This window comes from Lolium rigidum, chromosome 5 (genome assembly GCF_022539505.1).
Source record: "Lolium rigidum isolate FL_2022 chromosome 5, APGP_CSIRO_Lrig_0.1, whole genome shotgun sequence".
Taxonomy (NCBI): Eukaryota; Viridiplantae; Streptophyta; class Magnoliopsida; order Poales; family Poaceae; genus Lolium; species Lolium rigidum.
Window position 1 is genome coordinate 133,903,111 of NC_061512.1, and position 20,197 is coordinate 133,923,307.

At 45.1% G+C, this 20,197-nt stretch overlaps 2 protein-coding genes and 2 non-coding genes across 4 annotated transcripts; 2 read left to right on the forward strand and 2 right to left on the reverse strand.

Moving 5' to 3' along the window:
• The first annotated feature begins 391 nt into the window (after positions 1 to 391).
• On the forward strand, positions 392 to 494 carry LOC124658624. Its single transcript, XR_006989332.1, has one exon. It is a non-coding gene; the product is annotated as a U6 spliceosomal RNA (small nuclear RNA).
• A 1,646-nt stretch (positions 495 to 2,140) lies between these two features.
• On the forward strand, positions 2,141 to 2,243 carry LOC124658620. The gene has a single exon (XR_006989328.1). It is a non-coding gene; the product is annotated as a U6 spliceosomal RNA (small nuclear RNA).
• Positions 2,244 to 2,913: 670 nt separating this feature from the next.
• LOC124653788 lies at positions 2,914 to 9,609 on the reverse strand. Its single transcript, XM_047192853.1, has 3 exons — positions 8,797 to 9,609; positions 3,628 to 3,706; positions 2,914 to 3,136 (listed from the first exon to the last, which is right to left on the reverse strand). The coding sequence occupies exons 1-2, from the start codon at positions 9,607 to 9,609 to the stop codon at positions 3,659 to 3,661; spliced, it is 861 nt and encodes a 286-aa protein (XP_047048809.1). The 3' UTR covers positions 2,914 to 3,136; positions 3,628 to 3,658.
• A 677-nt stretch (positions 9,610 to 10,286) lies between these two features.
• On the reverse strand, positions 10,287 to 15,254 carry LOC124658063 (kelch-like protein 3). The gene is made up of 10 exons (XM_047196507.1): positions 15,098 to 15,254; positions 14,719 to 14,900; positions 13,721 to 14,623; positions 13,563 to 13,619; positions 12,988 to 13,345; positions 12,701 to 12,900; positions 11,451 to 11,527; positions 10,987 to 11,088; positions 10,602 to 10,797; positions 10,287 to 10,376 (listed from the first exon to the last, which is right to left on the reverse strand). The coding sequence occupies exons 1-10, from the start codon at positions 15,252 to 15,254 to the stop codon at positions 10,287 to 10,289; spliced, it is 2,322 nt and encodes a 773-aa protein (XP_047052463.1).
• Between the last annotated feature and the right edge of the window lie 4,943 nt (positions 15,255 to 20,197).

Below are 20,197 nucleotides of genomic sequence, written 5' to 3' on the forward strand. Positions count from 1 at the left end.
CCAAGGACTAGAAGGATGTGTGGACGTGCGAAAGCTAGTCCTAACGTGAAGTCACGAGTCGAGCAATAAGGTGACAAGGAGTCAGGGACATGCGACGAGCTCCATGAAATTGCCGCACTTCGTCAAGATATGCTTAACGTCATTGATTTCCAAGCACAGCCCAGTTTTAGTTTGTTCGTCCACGGCGTATTCAACAGCATTGAATTTTCCGCAGAGCGAGTGCCTGTAACGGTCCAACCCACAAATGGCCCATAACGAGCGCGTGGCCTCTGTCATACGCGGGATTCGGACGATAGCGTGTGACCCCGCGCGTAGCCTAATGTTTAGTCCCACCTCGCCTATCCAAGAGCTCGCAGACCGGTTTATAACTGAGAGTGCGGAGCAGGTAGTTGTCCCTTCGGAGACATTCGATAAAATTTGAATGATATAGAGAAGATTAGCATGGCCCTTGCGCAAGAATGACACGCACAAATCGAGAAATGGCACAATTTTTTTTGAGATTTTGCACGGTGGTCCCTGCCGTAAAGATACGCCCCTGGAGCTCGTTGCAGTCTTTACACATGCACCCTCAGGTTATCCCATCAAAGCCCTTCGCTGTAGTGTTTTCCTATAAACAGCCCCTACCTCTTCAGTTGCTTCAGTGCCTCTCCTGTTCGTTTTATTCCCTTGTATATTTTTCACACCACTGCAGATATATTCGGTTGGTTGCGCCGATTTTTGTACAGTCACCATTGTGTTTTGTAAACTATCCGTTTGCAATGCCAAACTAGCTGTAGCTTGACCATGCTACAATCATCCTGTATGGATAAATCTTTTTGGTATTTGCTAATTCGATAGTACTGTATCCAATACTGACAAACTGGAGTTATTTTTCTTCCATTAAGCCTATTGTTTCCACTTCGGCTCCCCCCTTCAGACTACTCATAGTGCAAGTACCGAGCCCCGAGCGTGTGTTACACATGTACTCCCTCCGGTCCTATTTAATTGACTCAGATTTAGTACAAAGTTGTACTAAATTCGAGTCAATTAAATAAGACCGGAGGGAGTACGTGTGGGAGACTCTGTAATACCGCCACGCAATGCTTATATACAATACCAGTACGAAGACTGCCGTACTTATGCAGGGCGTACGCTAGCCAGATCCTAGATAGGATCGACAAAATATATGCTACTGGTATACTGAAAATAATTTCCGAATCTTAATCATTGAGCCCCAGCCGCAGGAGGTAGAAGAACTGAAGTCTCAAGTCCTTGTGGTCCTTGCATCACCACCTCCCCCGTTATCTTGTTCACCATTCTCTCCATTTCTGAATTTCTTGCTAGCCAGGGGAGGTCGTATATGCTATCTTGGGATTGCTATACCTGGGCTCTCCTGTCTCTCTATCTCTCCGATAAGGAAAGTCAAAGAGAAAATGACAAGCAAGACCGGAATATGCCAAGTGGGTTCAGTTCAGTTCTGTTTAGGGGGAGGCACTACCATCTATCTTGAGCATATTTATGGTTTTATACATGGTGGATGGTGCTAGTGTATAACTGGCTTAATCTGATCTGATTTTTGGTTACTATTGAGTCACTGATCACCGCAGTCTAGCACGACCCGAGCAATCGCGGGGAGCTCGCACGCTTATGTGGAACACCACATCATTTTCGCCTAATCTGCATCACTATGAGGTGCATATGCAGCGCAGCACCTAACCCCTCAGAATCATGCGATGCAAATGCAGTAGTACCGCCGCACTTCAATTTTCCCGGGGGATGCAAATGTACTACTGTATATGCGATGCAAATGCAGTAGTGCCTTACTGGAAAAGGATGCCTGCACGTGCAAAATACATATAGTGCTAACCTTATTACGCGAGTCGAGCAGTTTTCCCTTTTGATACTCGTCATTCAGGCAGAGTGAATGCAGGGTTTTTCTTGACAGGGAAAACCGATACATGTAAGGGTAGAAGTGGTAAGGCCCGCTTCGTTCGGTATCATTCGTTTCCCAGCCAACACACGGCCCGCGAACGAGCACGCGGCCCAGTAGCGTCTGAACCGTAAACAAGCAGTGTAGCGCGGAGCCTAGCGTTTTAGTCCCACCTCGCCTAACCAAGAGCTCCTAGACCGGTTTATAAGTGAGCGCGCGGGGCATGTTCCTGTCCCTTCGGGGACATCCGATAAAATTGGAACGATACAGAGAAGATTAGCATGGCCCCTGCGCAAGGATGACACGCACAAATCGAGAAATGGTCCAAATTTTTTTGAGATTTTGCGCGCCGGTCCCTGCTACGTACAGATATGGCCCTGGCTCTTGTTGGTGTGTTTACAAATACGCCCTTTCCTTATTCTATCGTAGCCCTTCCCTCTTGTACCGTTTTCTTAAAGAGACAGCTCCTCCTAGGCTCTCTCACTTTGATTTATTTGCCATTGCTAAATCTTATAATTGCACTTATATACCCCTCTACTGTTACTTTTGTCTCCTCGCATATTTTCTTGCCCCCGCAGAAAAGTGCAGTTGGTTGCCCCGATTTTTGTAGTCACCATTGTGTTCTGTAAACCATTCCGCTTGCAATTGCCACAGTTTCACCATAATATCATCTTGTGTAGACAATTTCTATTTGGCCAGTTTGGAATCTAGCTAATACCTGGATTACATCTACTGTAGTTTTTTTTCCCTTCCATGTAGCCTATCGTTTCAATTCAATTCCAGAGCATGGGTTAGCTTTCAGTAGTTATTTTGAGGAAGAATCCTTTGCAAGCAATTTTACCAACCTACAGTTGATCAACTGGGGAGGTGGCACCCAGGATTAGGAAGCATCTGTAGAGAGACCAACCACTCAGCCTAGCTTCTCAACAAAGAATCATCACAATGTCAATAGAGTATCATCATGTTATACAAGAGGAAAAGGATTCAACCCCAGTCTCCTCAATCACATGCTAGACTAAGAGGAGGATGACAGCAAAGACTTGACGATGAAATTTGCCAGCGCCATCAATTTCCAATTCTGAAGCGGCAAAAACTCATCTCATCTCCATCCACGGAGCACATCATCTTTCACCCTTGAGAGCCTATCCGATGGCCCAATAAATCTTGTGCAATGCACCAAGTCCTAACTGGAGACACTTTGCTCCATTATTCCACAGCATATACACACTGCAAACAGAGTTAAATTAAGCACAAGTCAGTACAGGCTGGTTTGGTATACACATAACACACAAGTCATGGCACAACTTCAGGTTCAGGTGTTTCAGGACCAAAGCTCCCATTTCTCACAGCAAGTAGGAAGTGAACTAGTCTAGTTGAAGAACCAGCACAATGCATAAGAACTTGGAACCTCAATAGTTCCCACAATTCAAAATGGCCCTAGATCTAGTTTAGGAAGCCCCATAATGCATAAGAACTTCCCATAGGAAGATGCTTTGAATGGAAGCAAAAACATATCAAGCAAGTAACTGTGGAAGGTAGATAAGCAGTGTAATCAAGATCATGCAGTCATCCCAGAGTATGGATGTCTCCAGGGCAGAATGAGTCAGCTAACGTAACAAAAGAGTGAACTAAGCAGTAGCAAAAATAGAAGAAACACTTGTAACTAATAAATGAAACCTCAGGATAGACACTGAGACGACTTTTACAAGATTCCCCACCTTGCTGAGTCCGGAAGAAGCTTTGGTCTGTTCATTCCAGTCCCGCTGACCGGTGCCTCAGCAGCACATTCCGCTTTTCCTAGAAAATAACATGGACAAACGACAAGAGAATCAATTTTAAGAGCAGTTGGACAAAGAACAAGAGAATCAAATTAAAGAGGAGTTGAGTAATGGGATGATAGAAAGTATGCATACAGTAGTCCTAAAACTGCCCTGTTACCGAGGCTTAAACTTTTTGATGCAACGGAAGAATAATCTTTCTGGAAAAGCCATTCTAATAACACCATATATGAGAGTTCATGCACTTAACGTTTAAGACCTCAAACGACACAAGATCGACACCTAAGGCCTTGTTTGGTTAATCTGCTTGCCAAGTGGATTGGAGTGGATTGGAGGGAATTAGGGGGACTTTGACTTAGATGGGATTTAATCCCTTCCAATCCATGTCAATCCCATTCAATCCCAAGGAAACCAGAGAGGTCCTAAGAGAAGCAAAACTACCACTTTTCTTCCTGATGTTTAACCTGCCTGCACCTCTAGAAGTGGCTCCCACCAATAAGAACACTAGTATTTTTTTTCCAGACCGACACACCATGTGTTGACAGTCCCATCATCACCTCTTGCACTCATACATATTTTTCTCACCTAATCATTCAGTTAGTTACTTGGACTGAGGCCTGAAGTAGCTCTGGATCAAGAAAAAATGCTGACCTATCCCTCTCTAACGTTTAGGTCCAGATGTAGAGAGCCCAAGGGCTCGACTCATTCGGAACACTGATCATGCCTTTGCAAACCCCAGCTTACCTAGGCTCAAATTCAAATCGGAACTGCCTTACCAACAAATTCTGTGGTGCCACCTCACTAGTGCATTGTCAAAATTTGGGTTGCAATTAATATTGGATCTGTTATTTCCCCCACTATTCTTGTCACTTGATGATTTGTCTTGCCATCTTTAGGTGACAAACTGTGGTGAATGTTGAATAGAAGTTCCACACTTGAACACTAAATAACTAATTTAGAGATGAATATCTTCAATCCAGAAGACAGTATGTGTTCCCCTCCCATGTAAAGCGAAAACATAATTCACAAACAGTAATTTATAGAAATATTGTCAGTAGTTAATTTACAAACCCATACCATGTCTTCCCCTCCAATGTAAAGCTAAACACAATATGGATACATTAATTTTTTGAAATATTGCCGTTACTACAATATTTACAAACCTTAATTCTTGCAAAGGTTTGCCCACCGGTGCTGATTCAAATGGATAAAAGTGGAGGCAGATTAGTTGCATATAGAAGAGGGAGATAGATTAATGAAGCTATGGCGATACTATTTTTGGGTTTGGGACTACACATGTACCAATTTTGTAAGCCTTACAAGTGTGCAACCAGGGGATATGATTACATGGAAATTACTTTAGGCTATGAGTGAACCTTCGATGTTCTCCTCAAAATGCAGTTAGTGTCTAAGTTTGATACTATACTTGATTTGTTTTGCTACCACAATAACACATATACCAAATATGATCTTCAGCCAAAAATCTAAGATGAACCATTCTCACGTCATAAGCCAACACAGATGTTGCATGATTTCTGTCAACTGATCGAGCATAGACAATGCAGATTTGAAAGAAAAAACTTTATATCCCATACAAAATCTACACGAGTGAACCTGTTCCGACACAGTAGATTCCAATTTTGAGGCTCGAAAAAATGACAAGTTCTAAAAAGAAACTCCGACCAACCAGGGACTAAGAGCATCTCCACTCGTCTCCCCGACGAGGCCCCCGAGCGACGTTTTTTCCATCCGGACGGCGAAATTCGGCCCAGTCGCGCCCCCGGTTCCTCGTTTTCGTCCGGATTTGGCCCTTCATCCATCCGGCGAGCCCACGCCATCCCCGGTCCCCCGGGGATCTATCGGGGACTCCGGACGAGTGAAAAGCGGGGAAGGGCCCGATCTGTCGGCGACTCGACACACGAACCCCGCCGCCACCTCGCTCAAAATCTCCCCCACCCCTCGTATCTCTCTCGCCGCCGGCACCACCCCGCCGGCTTGTTGCCCAGATTCCGCCGTCCCTCCTTCTCCACCTGCCTATATTCCGCCGTCTTTCGACGAAGGCCTATCTGGCTGCTCCTCCGCCGACCTGTTTTCCGACTTTGGCCTACTCCTCGTCGCTCGCGGCTCGGGTTGCCTCGACCACGCCCGTCAGGTGTTCGTCCATTTGCCTCGCCGGCCATGGACTCGGACGAAGAGGAGGAGCAGATGTTCGTCAAGCTTATGCGAGAAGAGATGGCAGCCACCGCCCAAGACGAGGAGTACATGATGATCCTCGGTTGCTTGTCAAGCATGTACGCCGGACTGGCAACTAGTCGACGTGGTGGGTCGGCACCAGGTCGCCGGAAGTGCAAGCCGAGACAACGAATGGAGGGCTACTGCATGTTGTACGCCGACTACTTCGCCGACAATCCATTGCATGGTGAGAGTGTTTTCCGGCGTCGTTTCAAGATGAGCAGTAAAGCTATTTCGGAAATTGTGTATGCCATCCGAGACTTTGACCCCTACTTCGGATGCAAGGCGGATTGCACTCGGTTTGGTTGGATTTTCGTCACCGCTGAAGTGCACGAGTGGCTATGAGGATGCTCGGCGTATGGAGCTCCCGGTGATGGTGCAGATGACTATCTTCGGATGGCGGAGTCCACAGCCCTTGATTGTTTCTACCGGTTCTGCAGGGCCGTCATAGCAGTGTTCGGGGACTTTTACTTGAGATCATCCTTGCAACAAATGAAGCTAGGGGTTTTCCAGGGATGCTTGGAAGCATTGACTGCATGCATTGAAAATGGAAGAACTGTCTGTTTGCGTGGCAGGGAATGTACAAGGGTCACAAAAACGGCTGCACTGTGATACTTGAAGCAGATGGCTACCCATGATCTCCGGATTTGGCACTCTTTCTTTGGTATGCTCTGGATCCAACAATGACATCAACGTCCTAAACTGCTCCCCGATCTTTTCCAAGCTTGTTGAGGGTCATGCTCCCCCGGTGAACTATGTGATCAATGGTCAGCACTACAACAAAGGATACTACCTTGCAGACGGTATCTATCCAAAGTGGGCAACATTTGTGAAGACTATCTCGAAACCTAGCATCCCCAAACTTTGCGAGTTTGTCAAGAAACTAGAAGCTTGCCGAAAAGACGTCGAGCGTGCATTTGGTGTCCTCCAGCAGAGATTTGCTATCGTCCGGTTCCCCGCTATGACTTGGTCCAAAGATCAGATGTGGGAGGTGATGAACTGCTGTGTGTGCCTACACAATATGATTATTGAAAATGAGCGAAAACATCCGGTTCCTCTTGCTGAGCAACAAGCACCATATGAGAGAGAGGGACCTCTTGCACTGCCCTAATCACCGAGTGCCGACATCATGGGCCGCCTTCATTGCTATGCGCCGAGAGATCCGAGACTCTACAATGCATCAACAGTCGCAAGATGATCCGGTGGAGCACATATGGACGCTCCGAGGCAACGCCAACGCCGACGCCAACTAGTCTGTCTTTATTTATTTGTTTCAAAACTTGTGAAATTGTGTGCTTCATTTGTTTCGAGCACGTGTTAAACATTGTACTCGCTTTTCGCCGAATTTGTTTCGACAATTTTCCGAATCTTGTTTGCCGAACTTGTTAAATTTTATGTCGAATTTGTTTGAAATATGTCAAATGCCCCAAGTTGGGGGTGTCCTGCCGGGCGGACGGCTGGAACTTCGGCGCTCCCCAGGCCTAATTTTCCTCCAATCCGGACGAAACTTTCGCCGGATTTGGGCGTGGGGAGCGCCAACGAGTGGAGATGCTCTAATCCCTGGTGGCATTTTTCCGGGGAATCTGCGCTGAATCTTCCCACGCGATGTTGCCGCTGGCCATCTGATCAGTTGACATGCTGCGCTACGACCTAGCTCGAGGGATGGCTCCTCATGAGTCGCGTGTCAGCGCAACCGCACAAACATTCCCGATGTATTCCTGTTTTTTTTTTCTAAAGAAGAAATTAGCACCCACGTTGCTGAGGCGTGCCTCGAACACTGGTGGGCGGAACTGTCGGCTGAACCTGGCTCCAAGAGCGACCCGAGCAGACTTCCTGCCTCCAGATGACAAGTTTCTCCAAAGAAGAAAGTCCAATTCTCATCCTTGAACTCTTAGGAAAGTTCATTTTCAGTCCCAAAATTTATTTTTAGTCTAGAATGAACCTTGAACTCTCATAATAGTTCATTTTTTATCCTTTTGCAGTTGAGTTTAGAAAATTACTGACGTGGAAAGAAAAAATAGGGAACCAACCAAATTGGTTTAGAACCAGACCAAGCCCAAACTACCTGAGATGTTAAACCAAACGTCAAAATGCAAAAAACAACTAAACCCTTGGGTCCCTGAACCAGTCTCTCGCTTGATTTCTCCCTCTTCTAATTCACGTGAAGCGTTGCGCCACAAAGGTCTCCTTGTTTTCTTATCAACATCGTCCCGCCTCTCTACCCTTGCACTGTTACCTTGAGTTTTTGGGCACCAATGGCAGATATTTGTCTAGCTCAATCGGGGTAAGGACTAAAAGTGAATGATTATGAGAGTTCAAGGTTCATTTTGAACCACACAGAAGTTCTAGGATCAAAAGTGAACTTTCACTAGAATTCAAGGACCAAAAGTGGACTTTCTTCTTCTCCAAATGGCATGGATAACCATGCATAAGGAAATTGTTGCTTGCAAAACCATGCAACCCGTTTGTATCGATTATAGTCAACATTGGTCTGAACTGACCATTTTCAAGCAAACTTTTACGAGACGTAGCTAAAATCTTGCAATATACTGGCCGGCATGCAAGAACCCCTTCACCTATAATCACAATTTATTCCAAAAATTACTTGTCCACCAATGCGTAATTCTTCCATTAGATGTTATATGCAACAACTCGTAAATGCATTCAATCATGGAATCGCTCTATTAGCAGCATCATAAACAGGAAATGCAGGATGAGAGAACAACCTGATCGAGCACAACATGTATTTGACTGAACCATGTACTACAATTCTACCACTAGATGATTTATGCAATAACTCGTAAACACATTCAAGCATGGAATCACTTCACTGTGTAAACAGAATCATAAACATGAAATGCAGGATGAGAAGACAACCTGATCGAGCACACGGTGATTACTCTTCTCCACCTCCCTTGCTAGCTTCTCCAGGCTCCGGAGCATCCCGGCATACATGCCATCCATCTCCGCCGCCTGCCCCGCCGCAGCGCCGACCAGCTCTTGCAGCCTCCCCAGCCCAAACCCCTCAACCATCGCGTCTGCTGCCTTCTGCTCTCCGATGCTGTGACCATCCCCTCCTTGGGGCGCTTGTGGCGGCAGCAAAGGGAAGGGCGACTGCGGAGCGAAGGTGTGGTACTGGTCCCGGAACCCGGGGCCGACGTTGACAACCGCGAGAGAGGCCGGGACGAGGCGGGATCCGAGGAGGAGGTAGGCGCGGTAGTCGAAGGAGTGGGTGGAGAGGTCGCGGGAAGCGGAGGGGGAGACGAGGATGAAGACGAGCGGGTGGGCGAGGGGCTGCAGGGTTTTGGAGAGGGAGCACGCGAGCGAAAGCTCGCGCATGGAGGGGCGGAGAGGGGCGCGGCGGCGGGAGGAGAAGAAACCGAGCGGCGGCGGCGAGGAGGGGGGTAGTGGGTGGTGGCGGCCGAGGGGGTTGGTGAGGGAGGAGGGTTGGGAGAGGGAGGAGTGGCCGGAGACGGTGATGGTCATGGGTGGGGCTGAGAGCTCGGCGGCGTGGTCGTCGTAGTCGGAGAGGGAGGGGGGAGGGGCCGGCGGGCGCGCGGCGCGGCCGAATAGGAGGCCGTCGCAGTCGCCCGTGGCAGCCCCGCAGCGGTGGAGGAGCGCCGCAAGGGCCGCGCCGGAGATTGAGAGCTTGACCTCCTCTGCCGCCGGAGCGGCCTCGCCGACGGCCATCGGTGGCGTGGTGAGATCGATGGGGATGTGTAAAGGTCAGTATATCCCTAGTCTGCACGTCCTCTTCTTCTAGTAGTAGTACCCAACAACTGTATTCAACACCGTATTATTTTACTTTTACTGTTCTATACTATATTTTACCTTGTATATGTGGTAAAAAATACGTAATGCGGTAAAAAAAATCGATACTCTCTTTTTTTTTAGAAAACGATGAGAGATTTATTTGAGAAAGAGAAACATAGAATGATTATGTTAGGGTTCCAAACTGGCCCAAGTCTGAAAACTCTGGTGTAAGAAACAAGCACATCACATCTCTTGTTCAGACTAGTGACCTGAAGCTGATGAAGGCAAACGAAAAACGACATAGAAAAATGACCATAAGCACACGAGATAAATCAAATGTTCTTCCATAAAGTTCGTATCGCTTCACATTTCAGTTTGGTTTCGAATGGTATGTTGATGCATTGTCAATTCAGATCCAAAAAGACAAAAGAAAACTAGGCAGATGATGGTTTCTCGATTCAGGAGACAAGGGCTTCTCAATTCAGACAGACGAGGACCCTCCAAGGTCTCAACAGTTTGCTTGCTGGTCACTTATAATCAGCACTTCGGCAGCCTAGATACTAGTATAGATAGTAAGTTCACGGTGTCAATGGAGATTGGAGAAAGCGAGTCGATCAGAGAACAATGGCAGAACAGTAGCATCTCTGTCCGATTGACTTCATCCCGGTATTCACCCAGCCACAGCCTTCCTTGTAGCGCTCCACCTACAATCCATCCCACAAGAAAAAGGTTTTAACCGTCGATCAGCACCAAATTTTGGGAACTACCACACATCAAACAGGGCGAAATAGGGTGATAGAATGACTGAAATCGACGGGTAAACTAGGCAGTAAGTGTGATTCAGATGTATGGTGGTTGGTAGAATCACCCATGCAACATAAGCTGTACCAGCACAACATGGTAAGAAAATTGCAACTGGGTGTACCTACCACATCCAAGATTGTATCTGCTTCACCTTTGACCCCACCGAAAGTGAATATCGAGCCACCAAGCACAGCTGAAGCATGGTACCCTCGAGTGTAGTTCATTGGTTCGGCCATCACCCAAGATGACATTCTTGGCTCGTAGAACTCAACGGTGGCCGTCATTGCTCCAGCATCACCATCATAACCACCAATTGTGTATCTGGAACAAAAGGCAACATTATTATGCATCATGATGGGCATCAATGCTGCTTTGGGTTCAAATATGACACGATAAAACAGAAGTAAGATTAGATGAGCTGAAACCGTACAAAACTTAAGTTCATCATTGTATTAGATGTCCATATTCTACAACTTTTCTTGGACCATCCTGATTTGTAAATATACTTACATCTTCTCATCAAGCACTGCTACCGTATGGCAACCTCTTCCTGTACTCATTGCTGGGAGCATTTTCCAATTAGGCTCCCTAGGATCAAGTCTCTCCGCAGAGCTGGTAACAAATACTATAATATTAGCAACAACAGAAAAACATACATTCTCACTTTGAAAAAATAGTAAGTTCATCACCATGAAAGCCAAAAAAAAGATATAGCCCAATGAATACAGTGAAATGACTCAGTTGATTATAGAATAATTACATAGTGCTTCAGTGTATTAAGGAAAGTGTTTATCTGCTTCCTTAAACTGGGGCCGACAGAGTGATTTACAATATGCCATGAATTTTCATATTTTCTCTAAGATTTTTGCAGGTTTTGTTGATGTGCTGAACTACATACTTTTGATGTATCGACAGTGCCTACATTATTAAGTAACTGAAACTTTTCAAGAAGCACAAGCAGCAACGGACATCACCTCAGATACTGAATGCCATTGAAGCCTCCAACTGCATAAATAGCACCATTAAGTTCTGCACCTGCTAGAGCAAAGCGCTGAACACCAAGCAACACAAGTTGTTCAGACAAAAGCAATTGTCACGATATACAGAAGTCTATAGGCTGGAAGCACATCTTTCCCTGGGGTGACATTATATCATTATATGGACATAAGAAACCATAAAACGAGAATAATTTTTCAGAGTACTACAAAATCATTATATTCCCAAGAATGGTCCTCAGCTCCTCGTTTAGGCAAGCTTTAGATAAATCTTATAAAGTAAAAGATTATAGAGAAAATCTCTAGTCAAAAGCAAGGAAGTTCTAAAAAAAATTAATGCAAATAAACGGTGGAGACAAAGACCTAACAGTTATTTCATAATCCAAGAAGCTAAGTTCTTCATTTTTTCTCATTTATAAAAGACTGGCTCTCTGATTAAGCAGTGTAAACTTCCTAATTTTGTAAGTCTGCAAGTGCCATGTACAATGGGGAGTGCTTAGAGAGATGCTTATAGAAAAATAAACCTTAGGTGAAAACCGGTTTATTTTTCTAAGCATCCTCCCGAAGCACTTGCATTGTGCGTGCCCTAATGAATTAACAGATATCCTGCTTCTTTCCTTATAAATACTCTGTACCCGAACCCTTTTCAGTTAAGCCAAAACCAGCTTAGTGTTTCTGCTAATCCTCACAGGAGATGGAGCGATGGAGTTTGTCAGATTACAATAACAAAGCCTTTAGTCTCAAGCAAGTTTTTGCATAGAAAAGGGTGTGCAGATTATGGCAACACATACACACCGAAAAAAGGTGTGGCTTCCCAGAAGCTGGCTGACTAGTACTAGTAAAATTGATAGCTACAAACGGAGGAGATCATCGCATATAGATCAGAGTTGTTGTTTTCATATCCTATAGGACTACTCTCTAACATGAAAGTTTTTATCTGTAACTGCATAGGGTTTTTCAAATATATGCTTGGAATGAGGCTGAAAGATAAATGTTGGTGTTTATGTGCTCTTTGGATTGAAAATTGAGTTACTAACATACTAATTTATCGGTACGCATCCTACGCATTTACTCATATTTGTTCGCAACTATTATTCTCTTTCATATGACAATAGCTAGTACGATCCTACTCTGCAGTGTATACAGCAAATAAAATACTAAATTAAACTATTCTGCAATGAAGTTGAATTAAATCAAGGATGATATGTTGAGAAAGTATATATATGTACCTTTTCTAGCATAGGCTGACTCTTTATCCACTTTCCCTGAGCTGGATCAAACACCTCAACCTCAGAAAAACAGCCAATACCATCTCCACCACCAAATGCATAAATTTTCCCATACAAGCTAACTCCAGCGAGGCTGCCCTTTTCACTAGTCAGCGCTGGGCATGGGATCCAATCATCACGTGTTCGGTCATAACAGTCAACTTCAGAGAAAGAATAGATGTGTATATTAGGACATAAATTTCAACCAAGGAGCCCAATGGAAAACAAACACAGAAACAATTGAGTACCTGTATCAAACCAGGAAGCGCCATCACCACCACCAAGAACAAATATTTTGCCATCTAATGCAACAGTGGAGGTATAGGACTTCCCAACAGTCATTTGTTTAAGAGGTGTTAGTATGTCCAAGGAGGGTGAGAAGGAGTCTAATGATGGCAGAAATGAAATGCCATCAAAACCACCAATGAGATAAATGACATCTTCTGAACCCAGACATTCTTCAACAAACTGGTTTAGTGAATCATCTAGAGATAAAGGATCTATTTTCGAGTTCAAATTCTTCACCGTGTTCTTTAGCTCAACAACTCTTTTCAGTAACCTGTCATTCACTCCTTGTAGGTCTTTTACTTCTTTATTGGACTTAACCTGCGCTTGAGCAGGTCAACACATTAGGAACAGAATACCAACAAAGCTGAAAACTGAAAGAGTTCCACATTTCATTTGATCATGATACATAGGCCACTCACATACACAGGTCACCATGAATTAAAAGCTTTAAGATCATCCTATTATTTCAAAAACTTTAATATCCAAAGAACTAGTATAACATATATAAGGCATTCAAAGATGTTTCAAGATAGACCTGTTTCTTCTCCATCGCCTCTATTCGGTCAGATAGCTCTTTGACCACATCTATCAACTGTAAAAACAAAGTAATTTTGAGAAATTTTGAACACAACTAATATTAGACATACAAGAAATAAGGATGGTAGTAACACGTGTTTATATGCCATAACTAACCTTAGCTTCTGAACATGATTCATAGTCCAATCCTTGGAGTAGCAAACATGAATGGCCCCAAGCAAGTTGATCCACTTCGGTATCTAAGTTTTCTGGCAAAGTAGAGTATCCCTCAAGAAATGCGCCTTTAATTTCTTGCATGTCCTTGCAGCTATATGGATCAATGACTTCAGTTCCAGCTCCATTGGCATACGAATCAGAACTAAGCTGCTGGACTGATAGAGCCTTGAGTTTCTCTAATACCAATGTGAAGCTAAGCTCAGTATCCAGCTGGGCAGATTGTTGCTGCTGTTGCACTTCAACCTCCTTATTGAACAGTGCATGATCCTCCCACTCTGGGGGTGTCTCTTTGCAATCAAGATCATCGAAGCCATTAGAAGATTCTTTGCTTGAGCTGGCATGCCCGTTGTCAACATCTCCCATTCCAACTCTCTCTACCTCAAACTTGTTCTGCTTTACCATATCTGCATATGACACAAAACCCTTTTCTGTTTTGAGCTGATTGTTCCATCCATCGTCCACATCTCCTGTTCCAACTCCCTCAGTCTCAAACTTGTTCTGCTTTACCATATCTGCATATGACACTAAAACCTTTTCTGATTTGAGCTCATTGTCACCCTCAACTTTTTGCACCCACACAGGAGGTGCTGTTGGCTCCCTCACATGCTCACCACCTGTTTGTGCAACAGGAGGCGTCCAGAACTTGATGGGAGAAGATGAAGGAGTAAACATGGCCATTAAAGCACGTGTTTGCGCATGATCCAATTCAAACCGGAAAAAGTGAGGCTTCTGGGTCTTCTGGCCATAGATACTTGTCAACTTCTGGTAATAATTGCCTATAATAGCATCCCTGAATCTGCTTTCTTCTAGTGGAACACACCACGTTCTGACCCGCATTGCAACCTAGATGAATAGAAGTGCATAATGTGGCTTTTTAGTCATTTTATCAAGGTTGAGCAAGAAGGCGGCATACAATATACAAGAATTAAGGATGATACCTGAGCAGGATAGTTTGTCTTTTCGTTGCCATTATGTGTCCATGCATTTGATTCAGGACAGTATTTGCCATTGGCTGCAGCTTCATAGATGCCATGCAATCTGCGATCATCATAATTGAACAAGAACAGAGGTAGCCCTTCCTTGATGTTCAGTACATAAGAGAGATGTGATCTTGGCAAGCCTGACAAGCAAGTTCCATAAGTTAGTGGATGATAACAACAAACTGATTTAGTATCGAAATTATAAGCAGAGAAATAGTGTAGATGCATCAAATGGACAGGTAGTTGCCTCTGAAAAAAAGGATAGGTTGCTCTTTTTTTTACGAAAGAAAAAGGCCTTATAACAACAACACTACGATCAAGAAATATCTGAACATACCGAAAAGTTGGCGCGCATGGCACTCAGCAATGGTACTGTTTGTGCAGCCGAATATTACAGCTCCAAGATCCTGCAGTTGGAGATTTCTTGAAGCAACAGAGAGGTTTGTTGGCCTGCCACTGACAACCTGGCTCCATGAAGATGTCTTCTTGACCATAGTATCAAGCTGAGAACAAAAAGGACATAATTAAACAAAGTGCAGTGTGATATGAAGCGATAAAATAAAGCTGTTTAGGCATGAGCATTTTGTAAAGACGAAAGCACCAATCAACTAACACCTTCTCATCGTTTTACTATGCTTCATTAGTTCCAGTAAGGTTCGCCGTGCTGAATATTGTTTAGGTACTATTTATTTGATATATCAAGCGATAATATAAAGTTGCTTAGGCATGACTACTAGTTATGATTCGCAAGAATGGAACATAATTAAATGCCCTATCTGCATGCATTAATTTCCTGGGAAGGTGGCATAGTATTAAGAGTCCAGTAGTTACATAATGAGAAATTGCAGGTACATTTATACGATCAGGATACGCAATAATTCACAGAAAATGCATGCACTTGGAATCCCCAAACTTACAACAGCAATAAATAAATGGAACCCATTTTATCAAGCATGTAGCTACCGAAACTTGGTGCGATTCGACATCTCGGTACACACAACTGGTGCAAGGCTCGGTCCTCTCCTACCCCTACCCCTAAACTGACCAAATAATTATCCAGGCAAATCAGATTTGTACGATCAGGGCACGCAGATATCCAATGGAAGTGAATCCCCTAGCTTCGTGCAGAAATTTCCATAGAAGATGACATATTAAGAGCGATTAGGTACATGATGAGAAACTGCAAGTGCATTTATACGACGAGGATACGCAATCACTCGCATAAAATGCATGCGATCTGGCCTTTTACTACTTGGAATCCTCAAACTTACTACAAAGATAGAGGAACAAATGGAACTGGACAATCAAACAAAGACATGCAGCTACCAAAATTTGATGCGATTGAACCTGAAGTACACACATTTGGTGCAAGCCTCAGTCCTCGAAAACTCACTCCATACTTATATATCCAGGCAAAGTACATGTGTAGGATCAGGTCACGCAATATTTCCAAGGAAATGCATGCGATTTGGCCTTCCTCTTCAAATCCCCCGAATTTACAACAAAGACATTGCTAATAAATGGAACTGAACTGTTCATCAAACATGTATCTACCGAAATTCTATGCAATTCAACATCCCAGTACACACAGTTGCTCCAGGCCCCAGTCCTCCCCTCCACCCCTAAACTAATAATAACTCCAGTTAAACCTGAGACCGCGTGGCGGAATTAATGGTGGAACCAGACAAGTAGCAGCAGCAGCAGAGGAAGTAACCTGGAACAGGGCAAGAACAGTAATAATTGGAGAGAGATACGGCGACTTTTGCGGTCCGCACCCTGCAGTAGTCGCTAATCGAACTTAACCAACCCCATGTTCACACACACGGAAAATCGAGGTCATCCCTTGCGGGAGGTTAATCCACGAACCGAACGTGGCAGGAAAGTCGCAATTTGACGGCTCGAATCCTACCTACATTGCGCTGTTGTTCAGTTCACTGCGCGGAAAACCGGAAACCCTCGCTTGGAGCCGGTACCTAGCGATAGCAGGAGCAGGCGGGGCCAGCGCGTGTACGGTGGGAGCCGGTTCGGGTGGGAAGACGCACGATCGGAAGCGGTTCGAGAACGGGAAGATCTTGGTTCCAGGCGAGATTAAAAGCGGGTGATTGAGGAAGAGGTGTTAATTACCCGGGAGTCGCCAGGACCTTCCGCTGGTTTCTTGTGCCCGGAGCAGCGGAGCGAGGCCCCGTCCCCGTCGCAGCGGCGGTGGCGGTGATCGGCGACGGTGGAGTTGGTGTTCTTGCGTAGGAGGGAGGGGGATTGTGGGAGGCGCAGGGAAGGGGAGGGGGGAGGGTTTATTGAGGGGATGGGGAAGTGAAATGGAGCAATGGTGGGTAGAAAAAGCGGACTCCTTTTTACTCCGCTCCGCTCCGTCCTCGCCGGCCTCGTGTCTATCTCTCTCTCTCTCTCTCCTTGGCCTTTGCATTTACAGGGCGAGCTCTGTCTGGCCAACCCTCCGCTCCACACGCAAACGCAGTTGCCGTTCCGGGCAAAGAGAGGGAGCGTCCGCCCGTCCATGGACCAGGTCCGTGTACGCCGCTGACACGCACGCATACGATGGGATAGGACGTCCTTTACCGTATGAGCTACTACTTGGTAGCTAAGCATCTACCCATGACAATGTGCTGGACGCACACACATTTCTGGCTCCTCTTTCCCTTCTCGTGTCTACTCTCACGCGCTTCACTTGGCACGGCACGCTCTGCCTATGATTTTGAACGGGAACGTGCTAATCAGCAAAAATGCTCGTGATCCCAAACTAGCACGACGAGTGTGTGTGTTGGGTCATCCAGGGCATCTGATCTAGCATGTTTCCCTTCTTCTAGTACATGTTTTTCACATGAATATCACGATATCTACGTCGGAATTTAACGAGCAGATTAAGGCTGCGTCTAGCATTACCGTGGAGATGCTCCGACTTGCGGCCGGCTACACCATCGGCGTCCATGACTATACCTCGTGAACGCGCAGTGCCTGACCCAGGAATTGGGAAGAGGGGACCGAACATATAAGGTCCAAAAAAATACAAAAAATAAGACTATGCAGCAAAATAAATGGCCCGCAAGATTCAGTTTTCGTGATTCGTGGAGTGCAACTAAAACAAACCATGAAAAAACATTAGAGACGACTTGAAAAAAAAAGTACTAACATGGACTCCTACCACTTGGCTTGCTCAATCGGGTAAATCTTCCATGAATTTGCGAGCGTAAATTTTAGAACAAGTGTAATAATGGTTCTAGCTTTGGATAAGATGGTATCATACCATTAAGTTGTGTTTGTGCTAGGAAGACGAAAATGTCGAGGTTGTGCATGCAAATATCTCATTCTCAACACAGAAAATCATTCGACCAATCATCAGCTATCTTGTTTCCAAGATCTGTCTTTATGATATTCTTGGCCGAGAAAACCATCTCAACTGTGTTGTTGCTAGGGGTAGTGTCAATGTGCAAGTGTAATGGGGTGATAAACCAATGAAAAGATGAGATGATGTCTAGTCTGAACCAACTTGAGAGCAAGACCTTGGACCTATCACAAGCTAAGAACTCCGTACTTCTCTTTGTTACATCGGTGTATATGTTGAGTTTGTCACTTAATAGATAGCAATCGTGCGAAGAGAAATCAACAAAGTACATGCTTGCAAGCTCAACTCGCTCGTCACGATAAAATTTGCTAAATGAGTCTCTAGAATCAAGGCATGCAGTGCACTTTAATAGACAGACATGTAGAATTTTCACCAAATCTATTGTCCATCTCAAGTTCTCAACTATGTTTCTATCAAACACCTCGTTAAAGATTTGAACCTTCTAATGATGCAAACAACCATCTTACGTGAGCTCTTTGAAAGGACACGGATGTCGCCTAGAGGGGGGGTGAATAGGCGATTTAAAACTTTTACGAGATGGGCTTAACAAATGCGGAATAAAACTAGCGTTTACTTTGTCAAGCCCAAAGCCTATATACTATGGTTCACCTATGTGCACCAACAACTTATTCTAAGCAAGAGTTCACCTATGTGCACCAACAACTTATGCTAAGCAATACAAGCAAGTATGTGATAGCAAGATATATATAACTTCAAGCACGATGGCTATCACAAGGTAAAGTGCATAAGTAAAGAGCTCGGGTATAGAGATAACCGAGGCACGCGGGAGACGATGATTTATCCCGGAGTTCACACTCTTGCGAGTGCTAATCTCCGGTGGAGAGGTGCGGTTGCTTAGTGCTCCCGAACGCCACAAGAGGCTCACCTTGAGGTGTGGTTGCTCGATGCACACCAACGCCACAAAGGCCTCACCCCAAGATGCGGTACTCACACCACACACCGAACGCCACGAAGGCGCCTCACCTAAATCTCCGGTGACCCTCGCCACAAAGGCCTAGGTCACGGTTCCACTAAGGGATTTCCTTCGAGGCGGAAACCGGGCCTTACACAAAGATTGGGGCACACATCCACAACTTAATTGGAGGCTCCCAACAAATCGCCACAAAGGCCTAGAATCCGTCTAGGGTTCCAAGAACCCAAGAGTAACAACCTTCTTGCTTTCACCACCACGAATCACCGTGGAGAACTCAAACCGATGCACCAAATGCAATGGCAAGAACACCACAAAGATGCTCAAGTCCTTCTCTCTCAAATTCCAACAAAGCTACAAAAGCTATTGGGGGAATAAGAGAGGAAGAACAAATAAGAGGAGGAACATCAAATTTCTCCAAGATCTAGATCTAGTGGATTCCCCTCACAAAGAGAGGGATTTGATTGGTAGGAATGTAGATCTAGATCTCCTCTTCCTTTTTCCTCAAAAAGATTCAAGAAGCATAGGAGGAGTAGAGGGAAAGGGAAGCTCTCAAGATCAACAATGGTGGAGAGCACAAAGGGGAAGAGGTTAGTCGCCCAAGGAGGAAGAAGGGGGGCTTAAATACCCCCTCCCATCGAAATATGACCGTTTGGGTCAGCTCAGGCCGGATTTTCCGGGCCGGATATTTGCAAAATATCGGGACCCCGAAAAACGGCTAAGGACCATGAGAAAACATGCCCCTGGATGGGGGCCGGACATTTGGCCGGATATTTGCCCGGATTTGTCCAAAAACCGGATTTTTTCGGGGGGGCGGATTATCCGCCCCAAACTTGGGCCGGAATATCCGCCCCCGAAAGCTGGCGAAACATCAAACTGAAACGGGCATAACTTTAGCATCCGGACTCCGATTTTGATGATCTTGGGCTTGTTTTAAAGCTAGGAACAAGCTCTACAAGATCATGCAGGAAACCATCATAGTCCAACAAGGGAGGATAGAAACAAATGATGAAAGGTTTGACCTATCTAAAAAAGACATACCGGTAAAACCTCCAATCTTGAAAATGCAACAAGTTGCCCGTGCAAAAACCATTCTTGATGAACTAGAGCTTGTCATGAGAATAAGCACAAGCTCTAAATCATCACAT